Genomic DNA, 23,051 nt, shown 5'->3' with positions numbered 1-23,051 from the left:
AACAATGCCTCTAGTTCATAAAATGCTAATATTTCTTTACCTACTGGGCCTTCTGTATGTGGAGGCGTTGATGAATTCACATGTATGTTACTGTACATGTTACACGACCCTCAGCTTCACCGTCTCAGAGCCGACTGCTGCCCTCTTGTGGTGTCAGTGTGGTCACAACGGATACTCTACACTCAGTGGCCACTTCCTTCCTCAGGCGCCGCTTGTGTATGGAAACTTGAAGGACAAAAAATGTATGAACTATAATGTAGACCAGTCAAATGGCACCTTTATAAACGTCCTCGATTGTCATACTTTGTACATTTCTGACCAGGTCACCATTTGTGTCAATGCACTGACGGCCTCGTTCCTTCTTCCCATGTTCACATTGAGGTGTTAAATTAATCCAGGAAAAAAACCAAGGGACCAATCGATTCATTTTAAATAACACAGGCGCTCAAATTGTTGACATAAAAGCCGACATCTACATGGAATAAGTAACTTTGTGTCTCCCGTTTTTTTTATGTGACGAAGGAGTCAGTGAGCAATGCAAGGGGCCTTTATAGTTTAGTATTAACCTTTTGAAGGAATGTTTTTATGCATGGTATTGGACGGCTTTAAAGTCAGAATGTCCTGCAGCCAAAATGTTTGCCGGTTGGATCTCTGCGACTGAGCGTCCTCGACGATGAACTGACAACTGCCTTAATGATAAACGCAAGTCCTGTGTAAAATGAAACATAAAGCCCCATTTAAAAAACACTGTTTTATTGCATCAATGCTTAATAATATGACTTTTGTACAGACGTCCGTATTTACACTTTCATAATTATTATGCCTCTAATAAATAGTACAACTAAAAGTCTTTCTCTAGTCTACATGTTTAAATATTGCACATGCAAAGTATGTATAGTGTGTGCTTGTCGAATACATATGCTATGTTATTAGCTATGAAAAACAGAAACACGTGGGATCCAATCACCATGCTACTGAAGAGACACTGTGTTTCATCCCAAATTAAACTCCTGAAACGTGCATCCTTGCTGCAGGGGGCAGTTTGATTTCAGCAAAACTGGAACTACAGTTACTGCTACTCAACCCCACCCCAAAAAAAACACACCACAATTGAAAATACAATTTTAAAGACTAAGAACAAATAGACAAAACTTCTCCAGTTAACCACTACATGACTAGTGTGAATTGGGTGTGACATTTCCACCACAGATAGAAAAATAAAATGAGTGTAACCTCTTCAGATTAAACAAACAACCATTACACAGACCCAGTGTGATGTACAAGGATTTATAGATGGCGTTTGCACAAAATGCTTTTTCTTTAGTCTCTGAAATGTAACTTATTCACCTGTGAATGAAACCTTTTTACAGATTCAAAAGGACTTCTTTTTTTCTTTTTTCAAATACACTGTGTTAAAACACAAGTGCTGCTCTGCCCCCGCAGTGTTGGTAGATCAATGTCGACACATATGACACAGAAATCCTCATATTTTAACATTTAAAATCAACAATTGCCAGAGCATCACACATCCCACTTTGCTCACTTCACCTCTAGATGGCACTATCGCACAAACCTAAAGCCCTCCTTTTCATTTCCCTGGGAATGGATGATATGTACAGTGCAACAGAAATACATAAAATAAAAAAGATTACACGAAGAACTCAAATCCTACACGAGTGATCTTGTGTGTCCATGTAGTAACGATGAAGAACGGGGAACAACTGCATCACATTGTGTTGTCTGGTCACCTCTGCGGTGGTTCTATGGCTTTGAGAGTGCTGAGAGGGAGCAGGAGGCCTGACCCTCCTCCAGCTGCTGAACGTCTGAACCCGAGGGAGCAGAGCGCCCACGGCGGTCATGCACACAAAGAGACACTGGATACCTTCAGATACTTGAGACGTGGGGTTACGGTATTAACAATAATACCGTAAAAGACAGACTTGATCGCATGCACTTGATAACATGGTGTTTATGACCCTCCTCCTCCTCCTCCTCCTCCTCCTCCTCCTCCTCCCCGGGGTGGAGTCACATGTTGAGAGATGAGTCTGTGCAGGAGCCAATGTGCTGTGAGAAAGTTTTCACAGAAGTTGTTAAGGTTCAAAATTCACAACAGGAACAGTTTGAAATATAAAATAAAGTGAATATGGTGACTGTTAACCCTGGCACACTGACAATGTTGGGGCATTTGTGCTTGAAAAACATTTTGGCAAAAGTAAAAAGAAAAAACAACAACATTTTTTAGCAGAACAATCAAGAGCAGGAAATATTAATTGGATTAAACTTTTCACAGCACTAAGTTATAATTCATTAACTTGTGAATAAAACAAAATCTACCCTAAAACACATAGATGCTGCGTTGATTTCCCAGATGAAGTGACATAACCAACCATTTCCAACTAATACGAAAAGTCTCAGGCGCCTCAGGACTACAGTGTAAAAGCATCATTTGGCAACGGGGCCAACAGACGAAAGAAGCTGGCGAGACGTAATGCACCGAGAGTAAAAGGTTTGATTCAGGTCTGATGAGCTGGAGAACTTCTTGCTATTTCGCTCTCGCCGTTGCCATCAACTTTGATCGCTTCACACTTGTTCTCCTCGAGGATTGTCAAAAGTCATTTTGGGGAAAAGCAGACAATCACCAACTGAGGCCGAAGCAGACCAGGCAGACAAGAGAGGGAGCTTAATTCAAGCCCCTTGCAAATACAACTCGAGTGCACTGAACACCACAGATGGACGATATACAGTATAACAGTGTGAACATTGAAAGTGTGGATAATTGTTTATTTTTTTTGTCCTTTAATAGGAAACACACAAACATTTTCTTTGCACCTGAACAGTGTTCACCCGACAGCAAGTTCCTTCATGAATATTCAAGGCCAAAACACGAGGCCAGAGTTACCCACAGAACATCTTGTGCTCGCTTGACTACTTTGTGAGTGTGTAGAGCTGATGAACCCGATGCCAGCACCTCATGTCCCAGCCCCACAGACGCAGCGGTGGAAAAATAGAGAGCCAGAGACCGCGGGCTTGAGTGGCGGCGAGGTCTCTCTCTCTCTCTCTCTCTCTCTCTCTCTCTCTCTCTCTCTCTCTCTCTCTCTCTCTCTCTCTCTCTCTCTCTCTCTCTCTCTCTCTCTCTCTCTCTCTCTCTCTCTCTCTCTCTCTCTCTCTCTCTCTCTCTCTGGTGGCTTATCAGACTCCTGGTGGGTGACAGGTCCGCAGTCACATCTCGCCTGCTGTGAAAGCGAGCAGCTCTGAACTCCTGCACTCAAACTGATTTATTTTTTCTTCTTTTTTTGTGTGTAATTTCTATTTTTTGTTATTGCATCAGGGAAACAGACATGACAGCTATTATGTGTAATGTCAGCCCTTGAGTGTCCCTGTCGGGGTAAAGGGGGAGGAGTCCTGTGTGACTCCTCGTGCTGGCTTCACGGTTTGTTCATTGGACGTCGGGTGGAGAGGTGCCACTCGCGCCACTGAGAATAGTCTGAAAAATGGATTTGAACGTAATTCCTTGTAGTTCTTTTCCTATCAACCGGGATTTGGCCTCACCCACTAGCATGCACATGCAGGCTGGCTCCCCGCACCCCGATCACAGTGGGCGCAGCTACTCCATGCCGTTCCTCAGCATCTGATTGGCCGCGATGAGCATGACGCTGATGATGAACGCCATGGCGAAGGCGCAGATGAGGCTTTTCCTCACGCACGTCTGGCGGTTCTTCTTCGCAGGGTGAACTGGAATAGAAACGAGGGGGAGACAAACAGAAGTTTAAAAAGGCTCTTTCTCTGGGTGCAGATGATTACACATTCAAATGGATGTCAGAGGGTACACATTCTGTGTTTACTCCTTCATAAAAGATGCATTAATGACAGAGAAAGTATAATCCAGTGGTTAAAAAAAGTTAGAAGGGGCTTGAATAAGATATGATTCAATTCCACTCCATCTCGACCAAAATCTTTAAACCCAATAAGACAATAAGCTGCACAGAAAACATGTCATACATGAACATTGAGCCGTGTACCACAGAGATACACGGCAAAGTAGACATTTTCCAGTCGTGAGCTCTCACACACACACACACACACACACCGAAGTGTTGCCGAGCAGAATTAACAGCTCTGCTCTCGATACCATCTGAATGAGCAGCGGGTGACTGGGAAGTGATCCGTGGAGAGGGACACCGAGAGGAGCGTCACAGTTCACAGGACCAGACTGATTTTACAGCACAACGCCCGGCTGGTCTGGACGCTGTACAGTGTACTGCAGAATGGGAAGGTTTAAAAGTATTGAATAAATTACACGTTAGAACGGACAGCAAATCCAGTCCTGCTCGGCCTGTGGAAGCAGTTGTATCACATCCTCTGCATCTATAGTGGGAGCTTTCGAAAGTCTGGAAACATATACAATCTCTGCTCGGACATCGGATTTAAAAATTGAAGAAAGCCTTCGTTACAAACTGGAAACAGGCATTTAAGGATTCAACAATAATTTATTTACACAACAAAACTACAACAGTGGCCTATTCCTGTGCAGTTTATAAACTGAGATTATGGAAGTGCAATACTAAATCACTGGAGCACTCCTTTGATTTTACCTCTCTGAAAAAAAAAGACGTGTAATCTTCATCACATGAACAAAAAAAACTCCAACAAACTTAGTGAGTTACATGCTAGTTCATGTTAGTTACATGCAGCTAAAACTAAAACTGCAATTAACAAACTTCATGACTGTTACACAGTTCGTTTTTTGTTTAAACCGTGTGTTGGTTGTTGCATTGCGTTCTGTTATATTTCTAAAACCTTCAGGCTCCAAAACGCCACCTTAAACAGCAGCTCTGTTTGAAATGGTTTTACCGAGGGCTGCGTTAATGAGGGGAGCTGGGCCAATGACCAACAGCTACATGGCTCATACTCTCACTTGCTCTATTTATAACTCTCAGAGCAAGGAGCGGTCAGGTTTTCAAAAAAGCTTCTTGAGTGCTCTTCTGAAGAAAACGCAATGTGGAAAGTGAGACAGAGATTGCGACATCTTTCTTGGCCTGGGCTGAGGCGGTGTGTCAATAGTTGGCAATCTCCAGTTGAAAAAAATACTATTCCAGACTCTCACATCATATAAAAACATGACGTGGTGGGATGTTTTAGCCAAATGGATTATCTAACACGGCACTCTTAGCCAATAAGCAAGGTTATGTAACCCAACACTGGATGAATGTTTATCTTGGTTGGTGTTTGTTTTTAACCTGAATTTAACCAGGCTGGTTTCGCTAAGAACCATCACCTGTGTAGTGAAACCACAGTCTCATCTATTGGCCACCAGCACCTCAGATTGGTCAGTTTCACTCTAAACTGCAGGTTTGGGAATTGAACCGGGGATCTCCGAGACACAAGTGGCTTTCCCTAATTTTGTGGCCACATGCTGCTGTGACAAACCAAACATCCCCCCATAACACTGACTGTTAGTGCTACAATCATATTTCATTAAACCAAGCTAAACCTTCTGGGATGAGATTATGCAACTGACTTATAAATCAAAACTGTTTCAATAAAATACCAGAAGTGTGTGTCCTTTCCAGCTAGCTTAAACTTTAAGTATATCTATAGTCGTATAAGTCGGGGTGAGTTGAATGGAAAGAGCATGTGTTCTTCAGCTGCTAGCTGGACTGCAGAGACGGGAGGAGAGTTGTGGTCCAGACATTAATGCTCAGTCCAGTCGCCTGAACCTGCTGTTAGCCTCATAAAACACCTCCTCAGCCACCCAAAGTAACTACACCCCTGCCAAATATCCACAAAATATTTTCTCCAGTGGACACTGTGGTCATGAAGGTGTAATAAGCTATACACTGGTTTCCAAGCTGCTGACTTATGGCTTTCCATTCACGCTTATGCTTCAAAATCCGTTGACCTGTTGGTGATTTCATTCTAAGGCTGAGGTTTGGGATCTAGGGTTTCAGAAATGATTTAAAAATTCATAGGATCCTTGGTTTAAGGATCCCCTTTTTCAACATCTAAAACAAAAAATCTTGCATTTCAAACCATCCAATGAAGGGTTTTACAACAATTGAAACTGGAAATGTTAAAAGTGCCATGACATATTCTAAAGAATTTGAAAATAATTATTCCAAAGGCTCATTGCTCCGAAAATACAAATTCTGAAGCACATGGCTAATTACTATGCAGCATGATGTCATCAGACTTTTTTGGTCAAAAGGTTACATTTCCTCCCATAGCCACGGCACCCTACTCTGCCTCTGGCTTTACATGATGTTCTTACCCTCTCATCTAACCAACTCAATGAAGGTAAAGAGTAACAGGAGGCAGAGGGGTGGGTCATGAGTTCACCAGTTAAAAAAAAGGGGATGAAAAGGGAAATCACATCATTCTGCATAATATTTAGCCATGTGCTTCTGTTTGTTGCATGGAGAGTTTGTGTTTTGGGAGCAATTGTCCTTCGGGAAAAAATATTAGTAGAATTATGAATAATTGTCTGTCAGGCTTTCAGTCTGCTTGGACCTTTTCGCTCTATTGGGGTTTCGGTAAAATGGACGATCGGAACAATGGGCACTTCCCAATGTTAAATAAATCACCTCATGTGCTCGATAGCTAATTTGATATGCATGTACATGGAAAAGTTGGATTGGATCAAACTGGATTTCTCGCATCTGACTGCCGGGCGCTTCCTGGACTGCTGCCGCTCCGGCGTGCGTCTCTACACTTCTGAGTCAATTTGTTCAGCAATGGTGAACGTCTATGGATCCGCTGGATCCTGTATTCTGTTGTTTTTCAGCCGCACACCGTATTGATTCCAGAGTGAATTGAAGCCAGAGGGAAATCAAGCGCCTCATATGCTGCCTCATATAGCAGTAAGCTGAAGCAATAAGCACCAGAGGGGAATGATGAAACTCACGATGACAAAACGTATTGATTTCTCCATAACGGAGCCCATTTTGGTGGCCCTGTGGGTGGCAGGTGGTACTCGTGGACCTTGAGGCTAACGGATGTTAGCCTGCAGTGATTCTTCGTCATCATCATAAACCCAACAGGAATATCATGTTGTCATCCTTCCACACCACTTTTTAAGACCCTGATAAAGTGCCGGCTGAATCTGTGTCCATTGACATTGAGACCAGTGTCGGGCAAAGTGAATCCCCCCACGACAGGCCAGATTCAGGGGCAGGTGGTGTTTGGTCAAGGGGGACATCATTCTAGCCAAGAGAAGACATATACACAACCTTGGATAGAAAGAAAAATCTCAGTGCTGTGGAATTTCAAACATACAGCATTATTAATTCTGCACAACAAAGTAGTTACAGACCCTGAGCGACCATGCTGCCTCCGGGACTGCGTGGGAATTTATGACTCAGCCTTTCCTCCACCCAAAACTCACACGATTAGTGTCTGGACGAAATGGACGGCAGTGCAATTTCATTGGACCGCCTTTCAGAGCCCTATCATCAGTCACGGCACGCGCACAATCAGTAATGTCACATACGACAGCTCAACATTTTTTGTCAGTGTGACATTTCTACTTGCATTGCTGCCGCATTAGTCAGCTCCGAAAAAGACGGAAAGAAACAAACCTGAGAGTGAACAGCGGGACGTGTTGAGGGGGCAGTGAGAGTTAATGAAATAAAGTAACAAGGTTTATTTTAACGCATCTATTGGCTGTTGCTGAACAGCAACAAGACATCTGCTCAGCTACAGCCGAGCGGATGCTTCTCAACATAGTGCCGTGCACATATGCTGCTAATACAGAACTGGACTACATACTGGCCACTGTGGCTCTAGACGGTCTGTAAGTTACTGTGTTCTATTCGACTGGAATTGCTTTTTGTAAACTCAAGTGCTTTTCAATCTCTCCTCGTTTCGATGAAACTCGTTCTGTCAGGACCTCAAAAAGGCTGACTCACTGAATCTGAATTCAAACAAGGCGTGTGAAAACAAAAATATATTGCTTAAATTATACTAAAATATAATTTGTTTGAAAGAAATTATTACGTATCCCATTTTTACGGCGAGAGTGGAAAAAGTCCTGTGATCTCTCCCCCTGCCCTTAACCCTGTTGCTGCTCTGATCCATACATCTTGGATGGCTAGTTTTTGCAGAGCGAGGTCATGCATATTTTATCCACGTCACTTCTGAACCGGTGACCAGCTGACTCCGTCACTCCCAACGCCCCGAATCAATAAATCAGCAGGTGTGCAGTGACTCCAGAGAGCTTGACGAGGAAGCTGTCTACCTGACAGTATGGATTACTTTCTCTCTTGACACACACACACACACCTGCGTGTCATGTGTGTAAAGTTAGCTCACCTCCCTCATACTCTGCGTGACAGTTCCCAGAGTTCTCCTTGAGGCTCTCTTCCTCGTTGATGATGATGTTCTCGATGTCCTTCATGGTCAGGTGGTCGCGGAAGGCGTAGAACAGGATGTGTTTCAGCTCCTCCAGGGTGATTCTCTGCATGTCGAACTGCAGGAGGAGACAGATGAGAAGAGGAGATTTTATTCATTAATTTTTTAAAGAAAGAGAGATACCATTTTCCTTTCTCATAAATACACTGTGTGCTTCTGCAGTATAGCAGCAGGGTAGCATATTAACCAAACACGCTCTAAATGTGTATTCATGTGACTCGACTCTCCCACAGTTTTAGGGAATAGTGTGCCAGCTTCAATAAAACCACATAAATAAAAACCTCCATTACACGGTCACCTTAAGCGGTGCGGCACACAGAGATCTTCTGTTCAGTTTTTGCTGCCAATACAATAAATAATGTGCAATGTAAAAATAGACAAAAAACCTCAAATGCATAAATCATCACGCATGTAGTAATTCTTTAACAATGCACATCCCAGTGGCCCTCAGACGTCGCTCTGATGCGTTCACTTTAATCAGTGTCGCACAAAGTTTAATGCGTTTATTAAATGGAATGCACCGGAGTTGAAGCCAGAAAGGGATTGATTGTAACGCCCTGTTGGTTGTGTGTGTGTCTCCTGATTGTTTGATTCCATTCACCTGCCCTCAGCCACTCCCATGTGTTTCCCCTGATTGTTTATGCCCTACACCTGTGTTTCCCCTCTCACATATATACTCCCTTGTTTCCCCTTGTCCCCTGCCAGATTGTCTTTGAATCCCCGTGTGTGTGCATCGCCGGCAAGCCTGGGAGTATCTGTTTCCAGAGAGATGTTTTGTTTCCCTTGTGTTTTCACTTTGTCAAGTAAAGGACCTTTTTGATTTTTCCCTTAAACCTGCCTGTTGTTGTGTTTCCTCTGCACCTGAATCTCTGTCTCACCACACCCGGTCGTGACATTGATTTGTTGTTCAGTTTGAGCATTTACACAATCCAGTCCAAAAGAAGATGCACGCTCGCACACACTTGTAAACAGAGGTTTGAACGTCTTACTGAGAGCAACTGCAGAGGTTGAGAAAACTTCTTGACAAGAGGAAGACCTCTTTTGACCTCATGCTTGAAAGCAGAACTTCACTCCACACATGACAGCATTAACATTGAGTGATAATATTTTCTATGAGGCGCTTGAAAGAAATAATACAATCTGGCCAAAAGGCTGAGAGAGAATGCGATACAAACCCAAATTCAATATCAAAGAGTCCAGGAGCGGTCGAAAGGACTGAATTCCTCTGAATGTTGGCAAGCATTCCCCTCTCTCATATTGACCGACTCAAACACAATTGCTAAATGGTCTTTGCTGTAAACACCAGATGACGAGTGCCTGTCATTATTTGCATTACATGATGATTTAAAGTGAAACAATAGAATTAGGAAGTATTTATCTTATATAAAGCTGCAGGTGTGACAGGACATTTGTTTATATCGGTTTTATTATGAAGGAAATGCAGAACAAGAATGCATCGTCGGAAGTGATGTCACACAGTGGAGGACGGGGAAGTCACCTCTGAACATTTTCAGACCGAGTCGGTGAGTTTAATCCATCAAATCTTTCAACGTAACTTTAAAAAAGTAAAAAAACAAATGAAAATAAAAAGTTTAATTAACTTGCAAAGGACAAACTCAATGGTTCTTAACAGTTTGTATTACTTTTGAAATAAGTTGTGGGTCCACATAGATTGAAATGGATGTTCTGGCTCTGTGAGAAAGCTGGTGACTATATTGATGGAATGGCCTCAAGATCTTTGTACAGGTGGCAGAGAAGAAAATGCTATAAATTCCTCATGGTAAAAAGAAAAGAAAAAATAAATCTACTTTTCAAACCCCAGAGTGTGTATGTAGCACTCAGCAGTATTGGACTGAATGATGCTCCTCTAAGAACAGAAGGATAACATTCACTGGGCGTCCTCGCAAGCCCAATGGGCTCATAATTACATTAATATCTGTATAAATCACAGTGGACATGAATCACATTTACCATCGATACCATTTGTTATCTCTCCAACTCAGACTGGGCTAATGAACACACACACACACACACACACACACACACACACACACACACACACACACACACACACACACACACACACACACAAATCAACCTCAATGGAGAGACATTATCAAAGCTAATTAATCATCTTTGGTTTGCCGGATCAAAGGAAAGTAAGTAAATGTTGGTAATACAAAAGGTAAAATAAAAAAGGTACAAAAGAATAGTCATAAATAACATATGCTTTAGGGGTAATAAATTCAGAGCACAAGAAACTGTGATTTAATTGTATTGCATTGTCTAATTTTTCTATTTTACATTAGTAAAATTACATCCAGTATTTTTATTTTCTTTGTGTCAAAATTAGATGCTGCAGCAGAAAAACGACTAAATAAGTTGATCTTCTTTTTAGTAGAGTGAGTCCCTAAGGATTAAACATGTAGTATCAACATTGACGTTATGAACAGCTATAAAAATGAATGGGCCATAATGTTAACAATTCTCGCATTAAAACACATCTCATAAAATTCAGTAACTGTGATGATCTCTGATTGATTGACCAGAAGCTTTCCTGTCCTTGTCAACTGCTGAGTATTTAGCGTTTATGAAGGTATGACAGGCTTCCATCACAAGATGTCTGAAAGAGAAAGGCTCTGCTCCAGTGAAGGTGTTCTGATGCCAATGAGCCGCAGCACGCTCAAAGTAACATCTGGGTCTTATATACTAATATCTCTCCAAGTTGTTTTTTTAAAGAAAAGACTGTCAGATCCTCTCTCTCTCTCTCACCCACTCACTAACATTACGCCACTCTTCGACCAACGGCGTATGCAAAATGTGGGTCATTGTCGTTCGGCCCCCGTGAGCACCAGAGTTTCTCGCATGGCATTTGCCGAGTTGTTGTGTTCCTTCCTCTCGTTGGCAATGAGGGACCAGGGTCCTTGATGCTATTACTCGTTCAGCATTGGACGTGTTAGTGTGTTTTAGTAGTGTTTAATTATCTTAAAAGACCACAATGGTTTGTAAAATAAGGAAAATAGGTAATGAATAAATTAAATGATGAAAACGATTGTAGAATTTAAGAATTAAAGAAGAAGTTTCTTCTTAAGAACAGTTGGTGAATCCTAATTGTGTCCATAGAACTCAACACAACTGGAAATATGCAACTCACATGTTCTGTGTGTCTAAATCGGTCCCGTCATGTGCAACAGCATGAAACAGATGTTTTGTCTCTTGAGCGGCACCACAGATAACAGAGCTGTTCATGACACAGATGCACCCTGGGAGATCATGCCGCATCTTCCGCTGAAAGTCACTGCTGTGTCACTTCTCCCCAGGCGAGACAGGTCGGCGGCCTCATTGTGTTTACTTGACCTCCGCGCAACCTCGCTGCTGCTAACGACGCCATCGCCGGTGGACATCAGGCCGCCCGAGCATCATTTGCCGGGGAAGCGTGGGGCGAGCCGGAGGCCAGATTCATTTGCCAAGCTCTCCGGTGGCAGATAAGAAAAAGCCATTTTATTTGACCATGCCACATCCCATCGACCTGCTCAGACTATTCACACTTAAGTGTGGCGTGACCTTTACGGGAGAGTATGGTGAAAGGAAGGGAAGTGGAAAAGAAGGATGCCCGCGGACCAGAAGTGAAAAAAAAAAAAAAACTTTAGTTGGAAACCCGGTGTTGTGTGACCTACAATTTCATACGGAACCCCATGCACACACAGGAAACCTTCAGTTGTCTTCTTTGTCACACATTCTTCACAGAAGTTGAGTCTGAAGTGTAATCACATGTCTCGGGCACTGGGGGCTTTTAATGGAGACCCTGGAGAAGTTGGAAATGTCACATACTGTTCAAACCTGCAGTGGTTCCAGCTGACAAGGAGCCATGAAATGACACAAAATCACAGACCGAGCGAGGTGAGAGATGATGGAGATTCACATGGCCTCTAAAACCTCTTCTCTCCTCTCTGATTTACTCATTCATCTGAATTAAAAAGAGTTTTCACAACATCAACACTGGTCGGATGTGATAAGTCTTTTTTCTTTTTCTGACAGTAAAAATACTGTTTAAAAAGTGACAACAAATCCCTACAAATGGATATGGGTGACATGACATCACAGAGGCTGCGTTGATATTTTTAGCTAAAATACCACAATTGTATGTTTTACATCCAAAAAAACACAGTTCAAGTTTTGTGCCAATTCAGACTAGAGTGTCAAAGTGTTACTGCGAGATCTTTTATGACAGTGACTTCACGTCTTTTTAAAAAAAAATTATGTATAATAATGTTGCATTGACATAACCTTTCCCCATATTAACAGAACGCAGCATGATTGAGATGTAACTAAAGGCCCACACTCAAATCTGGCTTTCGTCTTCAGTGGGAAAGGTAACAACCAGGATTCATTCTGGGGACAAATGACTCTGCAGTACTCGCAGGTATTCATCTGCTCCAGCTTCGATCGGCATTGATAGAAACATGACACCCAGGTGGACACAAAACATTTTGGCTGATGCCAATCGACGCACGTTGAAGTGCATAAAAAAACAAATATAATAAACACGGATTTGGACAATTATTATATTTTATGAAAGGTATAATGTGCTTTGTATCCGACAGAGCTGAAGAGGGCCCATGGATGTATTGCTTGTGCCTCTGTACTGAGGGACGTGACAGAGTGGCGCTATTTGATGACCTGAATGTGCGGCACACCCTGAGCGCCGTTAGCTTTAGTCAGAAACTTCCTAAATACAGAAAAATATGAAAACCTCAAGACTAACTCATCTACAGGCAACGGGAAAGGATATTGCTTATATTTAGTGTGTTTTCCCTGTGTTCAAATATCCTGCATATACACATTCATTTTGGTGGTAAAGTGGTATAAGAATACAAATGCTCATTATCAGATGAGCTGTTTTTATTCTGTCATCTGCATTTTACATTGTCTTTTTAAACTGTGCTCTCACACTGCATCACATACTTTGTCAAGCTACATGTCTGGAGACAATGGGAGCCTGTGATGCAAGGCACATCTCCATGAGAACAGATTAATAGAAATACCATCTTAAAAATGCATTATCAATTTAAACAATCTCTTCACCTCGGTATCAGCAAAATTCAATGAAACCACAATTACCATAAGAATAATCAAGCTCAATCTAAAGAGATGCACTGAGGTTGATTTTCTCCACCCAGCAGAACACTGTCCTTGGATTAAACCGTGAACTTTTTTTTCGATTTTGCTCAATCGATTGCGTGTGGCTGCTCTTCACACTGCAAAGTGGATTTAGGGGTTGACGAGGAGGACGGGTAGTCTGCGTAAAGAGAAAGCTCTGCACCTCTTTACACTTGTAAATGAGGCGTGTTCAGCTCCTCATACACTCCGGCGGCGAGAAGGTGCCAAGAGCCGGCAGCCATCCATCGGCTGAGTTCAGCCCCGCTGCATTACAGCCAAATTACACAGCTATAGATAAATCTCTGCACACACTGTCAAATCCAATTATTGGCTAATCTGAACTCTAACGCAATGGGCTGGCAAGGATTTTGCCTTTAAAATGGCAGAAATATTAATGCATTAGAAACATATGCAGTTGGGGAAAAGCTTGTGCTAGAAAGTTAAATGCAGAATAATAGAGTTGAGCCACAGACATCTCAACACGTCCTTAATACTCTCGTTGTCAAATATGCCATCTCTTTAAATCTGACACTTATTTCAATGCCTTGATCTGAAGTTGATTTTGTGAAGTGGTGTTTGGTGGAGATCTAATTGCAGTTCATTCTTCATCACTGCTCACATTTTGTTTTATTGCGAGTCACCCTGACAGTACCACAAACCGATCAAATGATCTCTAGATGTCGTCACTGGGTGTTTGAATGGAAAGAGGGCACGGCTCTGAAGCAGAAGAGAAGATTTCATACAAGCTTGACAGCCAAGGGAAACAAAGCCACAAGTGAATTTCAGAAATCTAACGGGGGAAACAAAGGTTTGCAAATTAACAACACCAATCTACGACCTCGCACTGACACCTGGCGGGAAATCGGAGCCTCAGTTGTTCCTCTACCACAAGGACACATAAAGTCTCAAGGCTAGACAGTGCCGGAAGAACTGTGAGTTTTTTTTAATTTTAATTTTTTTATTTAAACCTTTATTTAACCAGGAAGTTTTTTTTAATTTTTTATTAGCCTTTATTTTACCAGGTCGGTCCCGTTGAGATACAATGATCTCATTTCCAAGGGAAGCCTGGCCAAGATAGCAGCATAGACATTGAGGTTAAAAATCTCTTTTTCGAAGGAGACCTGGCCAAGACAGGCAGCAGCATAAAAAACACATACAGACAGAAAACACAGAACAAGACAAGTTAAAAGAAACTAAAAGCTAAGAGACAGTGACGTAGAGTTAATTTAAGAAACATTTACATTTTTGGGAACCTGCCTCTATTTCTTTCATTCAAGATTTAAAAGCAGTCACTGCTATCAGTTCCCTGAGCTTTAAAACATTCTGCAACATATTCCATGATGAGGGGGCAGAGTACACAAAAGCCCTTTTTCCCATTTCCGTTCTGGCATTTGGGACAGTGAGCATAAAAAGGTTCTGAGAACGCAAATGATATTGTCCAACACTTCTCTGGTTGATGCAAACACACAGGTAGTTTGAGAGCAGACCAAGGATTGCCTTATAAATAAGGGTGTACCAATGAGAGAGCCTACGGGTGGCCAAAGCAGGCCATCCTACCCGAGAGTATAACTCACAGTGGTGAGTCAGAGCCTTACAGTTTGCAATGAATCGCAGCAAAGCATAGTAAGCTGCATCCACCCTACGAAGACAGCTAGCAGAGGTATGCATATAAAGAAGATCACCATAGTCCAACACAAGTAAAAAAGTAGCAGCAACTAATCACTTTTTACATTATTGGAAAAGCACAGCTTATTTAGAAAATAAAAACCCAGTTTTAACCTCAACTTTTTCACCAGGTACTGTACACGTGGCTGAAAAGTGAGGGAGTCATCAATCAGAATACCAAGATATTTATAAGAGTCAACAACCACTATTTCACTTCCTTCAAAAGTGACCACCGAAGAGATATTCTGTGGCCTAATCCGACTGTTTGAAAACAACATAAGTTTTATCTTATCTGTATTTAAAACAAGTTTCAGTTGAAAAAGGGTATCTTGAACAACATTAAAAGCATTTTGCAGGAGATCGATTGCCTGCACAAGAGTTGACGCACAGCAATATATCACAGTGTCATCAGCATAGAAGTGACAATTAGCGTCCACCACATTTTGGCCCAGATTATTTATATAAATAGTAAATAAAAGTGGACCTAATACCGATCCTTGTGGCACACCTTTACAGACGGTAGCAATATCAGAGGATAGGCCCTCATATCTGAGACCTATTCTCAAGGTACCTCGTGAACCAAGCGACTGCTTGTTCGGAGAGCCCTGAGTTGAGGAGCATCAGCCTTAACATCATGGTCAACTGTGTCAAATGCTTTGGACAGATCAATAAACAGTGACGCACCGTGTTGCTTCTTGTCAAGAGAAACACAAATGTCATTGACCACTTTCAATGCAGCTGTAATAGTGCTATGTTTTTTCCTAAAGCCTGACTGGTAGGTTGATAAAATGGCATTGCTGTACAAGAACTCCTTAAGTGGATGCTCACAAGAGTTTAGCAAGTACAGATAAGTTAGATATTGGCCTATAGTTATTTAAAATAGCTGGGTCACCACCTTTAAACAGTGGGAAAACAAAGGCCGATTTCCATTTCATTGGTAATTCGTTATTTTTCATTGTCAGATTAAAAATATATGCAAGTGGCTCTGCAACAAAATCAGCAGCCAATTTCAAAAAGTAAGGGTCTATACAATCAGGCCCTGAAGGTTTCATATGATCTAGGCTTTTTATGGCTTTATGAACTTCCTGCACAGGAAATGGGGTAAAATTAAAAGGCTGACCAGTATAAACTGGAACCCCAGTACAAGGTTTCACAGACCTTGGACAACAAGAGTCAAACAGAGAGCCAGAAGATATGAAGTGTGTGTTAAAACAATTCAGTATCTCCATTTTGTCATGAACAGCGACAGAGTCCTTCATAATAAAAACAGGTCAAACTTGTGGGTTCTTGCTCACAGAGAGGGATTTTATAGTTTTCCAAAATCTCCTCGGATCATTTACATTTTCAGTATTAACAGACAAATAATATTCAGATTGTGCTTTCTTGATAAAAGTTTCTTAGTTTCCTAAACCCAAGCCAGTCAGTGGCAGAACCTGTTGTTCTTGCCTTAGCCCAAGCTAGATTTCGCTCATGAATACTGTCTGCTAGATCAGAGGAGAACCAGGGATTTTCGCGTCCCTGTACTCTGTATTTCCTAAAAGGGGGGGTGTATATTTATGATTTGTGTAAAACCATCATTAAAAAAAGACCAGGCAGTTTCCACATCAGGGATTAGCTCTATCCTCCTCCAATTAAAATTAAACAAATCATGATAAAACCCTTGTTCTTTAAAATGTTTAAGATTCCTTTTATAAATGATACATGGTTTTAATTTAGGGACCTTAGTGTTCCTGCTTGCAGCAACAACACAATGATCACTTAGGTCATTACAGAAAACACCAACAGCTGAGAATTTATGAGGAACATTAGTTAAAATCAAGTCAATTAATGTTGACTTCTCAATGTTGACTTCATGAACCCAAAAATAAAAAATAAAGGACTGGACTTCAGAAACAATGCTGGAGACAATGTGGGTAGGTAATGGCAGAGTACGCAGGGAACATATCAAAGCAGCTGGATATCAGAGACTTATATTCACTCCCACACTGAACCAATGGATAGATATTAGCATAGTATGGAATATATGACATTCAGTTTATGATTACAGAAGGAAAAAGAAGAGAATACTAGACTAAATGGGATGGACTGCATACCTGACTAATGACGTGTCTGACAATAGTAAATACAACTGTGAAACAGCTATACTACTATGAAGAAAGGAATCTGTCCGTCTTTCTGCGTTTCTTTCTCATATCCAAAGAACCTCTCATCCGATTTACTTCACACTTGGTGGATGTTTTTCTGAAAAACAAGCAAACAGCGCTCTGTGCAGCAGCGAGGGTAGAAGCTTGCAGGGCTCTGCGGATTGAGCATGTTGGAAAAAAGTATTTAAAAATAAAAAGGCCTCACAGTGCTGCATTAGATCACACGGACAATATTAAGATGAGGTTTAGAAGTGAACAATACCTGTATATACAGTTATATCTGAAAAGAAATGTGTGGTCGATCAAAAAAAGTTTATGAAAAAATGCAATCTTCGCAAGCAAGTAGATTTTTCATACAGAAGAAAATGGCAGCTCTCTTCTCCCCTGATCAGAATTGCATCCTCTTGCACTCTGGGAAGTTGCAGCTGTCAATCTAACGATTTTGCGCACCTTCGCTTGCATCACCAGTCGGTGAAAGAGGAAAACCCCCTGTGAAATCTCCCAATAAATATTTGACCATGGACTTGAATGGGATGCTCTACCCATCATCACGGACAGCGGAAGTTAACCAGCGGAGGCTTTGGCAGCTCTATGCTGGTGAGCACTGACCCGCCAACTGCTGCACGAGACTTGATTCCATCACTTTTTCAGGACGTCCCTCTCGCAAAACCTTTCTACTGCTTACGGCTGATAATATTTATTGCCGGGAAATGTATTATTTACAAAGCAGTCTCCTGCATTATTCACAGCATCTGAATCTGCTCCAGAGTTTTCCCATGACGGTACTTCTCAGCCTCAGACTTTCAGATACTTCTCTTAGCTTTTTGCTCCGTCTTAAAGCCTGCATATTTGTACACTGTGTAGTCCGCACAGTGTACAAATGTGTTCCTCTTCATCCGAGATGTCCTGTTGCTCTTACACCCAACGTTTCTTAGATTATTAATATCTATCCGCATCAATGTCAGCAAAACATTTATTGACCTGGATATGTATAATCTAACCAGGAAATGAAGGACAACCTATCAACAATTACATGACTGCACATCATACACTGGACTGTGTACTGTATTATTACAGACCTTTCATAGGACATGCCATCAGTAACAAAGTGGAGTATAGTTACTATGTCCTGCCCTGTCTGTGCCTTATGTTGAACATGCACACCTTCTTTTCTTATATAATAGTCAGCATCTTTATCGACCTCTACCGATCCATCTCCACCCCGAAGGGCTCCGAGCCTTCAGGAGAAATGTATGTCTCAATTACCACTGCGTCAACCGGCCGCCAAATGGCCGAAGATTCATCGAGACAAAAGGAAGGCATGACGAGGGCCACAACGTTCACAACAGGGAGAACAGTTAATGGAGGCTCACATCTCGAAGAAGTCACTGGAGTGCCGGTAGGGACAGAAACATTGGCCACATGGGGCATTGACGTTAAATGACTTGTACATTGATTTATATGGACAAACTGTTACACATTCAGGCCCTGAGGAAAAGCAGACAGACTGTTAAGGTCTCGAACATCTGCGCTCCATTGTGACCACTATAACGGAGGTAATGCCCCTGTGACCGACAAATGGTAAGAACAAACAAAATCGTGTGGCTTCCTCAGGCGCTGCAGACAACATAAGTATTGAACAGTCAGGGAATCCTTCGAGGGAATCTGAATCTCAGCACAGATTCCCTCCCCACATTCACTTTTCATTTGCTGCAAGCACTGACACAATGCCATTTGCATCAGCAAATCAAAAGAATGGCACATGTTAGATTGCTCAACGTAATTTGAAGAGAGTACAGCATGAAGGGGAACTGCCTCAAGCCACTGAGGAGACTATCAATAGCCAATTACAGTTAGTGTGCTTAATCAAGGAGAAATTACTCCCATTAACCCCCGGAGTGGTGCAGGCTAGAGGAGCCGCCCGAGGTTCACGGCCCTCATTAGCGGCATCTAAATGCCCGGTCTCATGTAATTCATTGCCTCTATTGAAGAGGAACGAGGAACAGATGAGAGCAAAGGCTAGAGATGGGGAAATGGTAGAGTGTGTTGGCGACAGCGGGACACACACACACACACACACACACACACACACACTGGACTGAAGAGGTGGAGGGAAGAAATGGAGCCGAATCAATTTTAAGCACAATTTTACTTGGAGGTTTAACATTCGATTGTAGCTCCATTCAGACCTGAAAAAGTGTTCAGCACGTCTTTTCATTACAGCCAAAAGGGCAGCAGCAGCAGCTTTTGTCAACAGGTCCCAGCCTGGAATCATTGATACGCCAATATATCTCTCATCGTAAAATGGTCCGAATTTAAGAGCTTAACTAAAGTCTTGTCCAACGGGATTGCAGCATTAAACAACAGTTTATTTCCTCTTAGAATTTCAAGACATTGAAGTGAAGAGCATTTTTTTAATTTTCTTCCCAAACTAAAGAGCAGGTCCAAGTTCTTGTTAACTTTCACAGAGGAGCAGTACACAGTAAATTTCCCAGTGTTAAATATGCATTGTCAAAGTGTATGAACTCTTCCAGAGTTATTACAACAACGTCAAGAGTAATTACTAAAGTCTTGCCCAGTGTTGGTGTAACTAATCAGAGTTACACTTTTCAGTGTAAACATGCTGTGCCAAAGTACAGTTACTCTTTTAGAGTAATACAACAACAGCCAGAGTAAAACAAACCCCAGTGTTGATGTATTTGTACACTGCTACAAGACGTAGAATATTCTGGAAAGTACTTTGTGAGGCTCCGCCCATCTCCTCTCCTCTAAAACGGATCTGAGTCTCCTCACTGCGCCATCTTGCACTTCTCGAAAGACTGTGGTAAGTTTCTCTAAATCACTTATGAAACAGTAGCGCTGCTGCTAGCTCCCCGCTGTTGCTGCTACTGGCCGCTGCTGCCGTGTCCCCTTTGCCCGAGTCGGGTGTCAAGCAGGGGCTGGTCCCGCTACCTTCGGTGGTTGTCGGGGAGCTAGCGGGTAGCTAGCGGAGAGCTAGCTGAGCGCTAGCTGAGAGCTAGCGGAGCAACAGCGCAGCGCTAGCGGAGCGCTAGCTGGCTACAGTGGGGAGCTAACGGGGACACTGACCGAAGGTAGTCGCGGCTTTTAACCCGACTTTTACGGTACCTGTTATATTGTTGTTAAACATACACTGCAGTTGTTTTTTTGTCTTGAAATACTGAATAGCGCAGGGCTCTCAAGCTTTTAAGACAGGTAAGAGTGACATATCCTCCTCCTCCCCCCCAAAAGATTCCTCCATGGTGAGGGCAGCGCGACCAGGTCATGTTTGCGCGCTGCGGTACATTAAATAGCCTAGAGTTTTTTTTTCAGCGTGAAAAATACGATCTGTGGCGGGAGGGCGTGACTTAAGACCGAAATGCATGACACTTGAGAGCCCTGCTAACGTGACCTAGTTGAAGGTTAGCTTAAATGTGCAGCACAGTTCAGCCAAAATAAGGCTAACTAGCTAACATCAAACTCGACAATGTGGGCAAGAGAGCTCAATGTGGTTGTATTGTTTAAATGTGCATAGAGGACAGTAAAATAGAAAACACTGTAATTGCTCCTTTGACTGCATAGGATTAACTTTAAAGCTAATTTGTTTCATATGAATCAGTTACTGCATACAATAGTTTCTTTTTTGTCCAGTTCAACTGAATTATCATTTTTTTAAAGTAACGTGAGCATTATATTGCATTCTACTGACATTCAGTCCTCTCTCATGTGTTTATAGCTGCAGTGCTGCACCTCTCAGGCTGCTGAGGATTCGTCAGCCCTTCCAGAAGAAGGCAGAAGGAGCGTCAAGATGCCAACAGGTAAGTTAAATTGATGTGTAAAATGTTTACTTTGAGCTTCCTTTGGTGATTGGCTCATTTAAAAAACAATGTCAATCTTTGTATTAACGGTCATTTCTTCAGGATCATTTCATATTTATTTTCATTGTCTTGTCCTCTTCTCTATCGTTTCACAGCAGATCTGTGTTGGCTAAGAAACCTGGTGGAGACGTATTGTCTGGACTACAACGACGAAAGGTCTGATGGACGGGAGTTACACTGGTATCTTAGAAACATAAGTGAACATTGTATGGAAACTAAACTAAATTGTTTTTATTTTTAATAAATTGTTTTTAAGATCTGATATACTGGTGTTTTTTGTTTTTTTTTACCCTGCAGACATGTTTTAGTTGTATTGTTTTAAGTGTTAGCTGGACATGGTAAAGTGAGAAAATGAAAGTAAGTAAGTGTTGGATAAAAAGAACCCTAATAGGGAGTAAATACAAGAGTAAATATTTTTTAACAATGGCAAGAGTCAGTTCAAACAACACTTAGTGTAAAGTAGGTCTAACACTAATGAAGAGTAATATTTGAGTCTTAAAGTCAAATGAAAATAACACTACTAAGTGTTATTTACATCCTAGTGTAAAATCTGAGTAACGCTTCTCAGTGTAGTGTAAAATATGAACTCTTACCAGAGTTGAATTGACTCTGAAATTTGAACATGTTCAGTGTAACTTTAACACTCTGTAGATAGGGACCATATGTTCACTGACTCAGTGTTAACTTCGACTCTTTAAGTGTTGCGTTAGCACTGTCAATTTGACTGTGTAGAAAGCATCCTACGTGGAAACAGTACAAAATGGCGTGCGGTGTGCACATCTAGACAGGAGGGCTTACCGGCGGGTGATTAGAACCACCCAGAACCTCGCTGATACCGATCTACTTTTCTTTCAGTGATATTGGTGATGAGAGGTAGCTGCACAGAGGCCAGAGGACATTTAAAGACAACACCCACCCCACAGCCTGTTTGCTGCCGTCCGGCCAGAGGTACAGTAATATGCGTTCCCATACCACCAGACTTTCAGAGCAGGTTGGGAGACCCCAGAATTCCTCCTCCACCATTTTGTTGCACAACCCTGTTGTACAATGATGATAAAAAACCCTTGTGACCTTATGATAGTCACCATTCATCCTTGCCGTCTGCAGCCGTGATGATACTTTGAAGAACAACTTGGAGAGAAAAAACAGGTTCAACCACATCTCAGGCGATGTTAATGCACCGCATAAGGCTGTGAAACGATGATCAATGAACAAACGGGACCATGTTTTGTTTTTATGCATTAGGCTGACAAATGAGTTTCTCCATTCATCTTAATTATATTCCACACTGTGATTACTTTAGTAGATGAAATTGACGAAACTCCCTTCTCGGATGCCCAGTATGTCAGTATAATATAGTTAGAGGCATTCATTTTGATTGACAGATAAAGCATTACAATTCTGGTCACACAAAAGCATAAATTGTGTGTACACGTCCGAGCATGTGTGTTTTAAGCGACAGCGCGGTGATGTGTTACCGACACTTCTCAGAGCTGCGGAGGCCTGCATGAAAAAGAGCTGTAGCTGTAGCGAATTACAGAGGTAGCAGAGCTGACTCACATGTAATTAAAGCTACATGGAACATAAGGAGGAGGGAGTGGGGGGGAGTGGGGGGCAAAATGTCACACACTGGGAAAGAAAATGTCTCTTCTAAATCATACGGCTTCATAAGATACAGAAGGCAGGCAAAAGGGAGAGACAAAACCAATGAGCTTTCGCTTCTCAGGAGGCCTGAGGTGTGCGATGCTGATGCTGCTGCCGCTTCTCCGAAGGCAGCAGAACTTCAAACAGCGCCATCCAT

At 42.1% G+C, this 23,051-nt stretch overlaps 1 protein-coding gene across 1 annotated transcript in view; it reads right to left on the bottom strand.

Moving 5' to 3' along the window:
• Positions 1–3,604: 3,604 nt before the first annotated feature.
• The window catches only part of LOC306742619 (calcium-binding protein 8-like), a gene marked incomplete at both ends in the record, with an annotated part of 57,198 nt that continues 37,751 nt past the window's right edge, over positions 3,605–23,051 (bottom strand). The window contains 2 exons of the mRNA XM_079225013.1: positions 3,605–3,732; positions 8,308–8,464. Coding sequence (XP_079081139.1) covers positions 3,605–3,732; positions 8,308–8,464 — 285 coding nt within the window. The remainder of the gene's footprint in view (positions 3,733–8,307; positions 8,465–23,051) is intronic.

This window comes from Taurulus bubalis (assembly GCF_910589615.1).
Source record: "Taurulus bubalis genome assembly, chromosome: 10".
NCBI classification, from domain to species: Eukaryota; Metazoa; Chordata; class Actinopteri; order Perciformes; family Cottidae; genus Taurulus; species Taurulus bubalis.
This window is presented reverse-complemented; position numbering and strand designations above follow the sequence as displayed.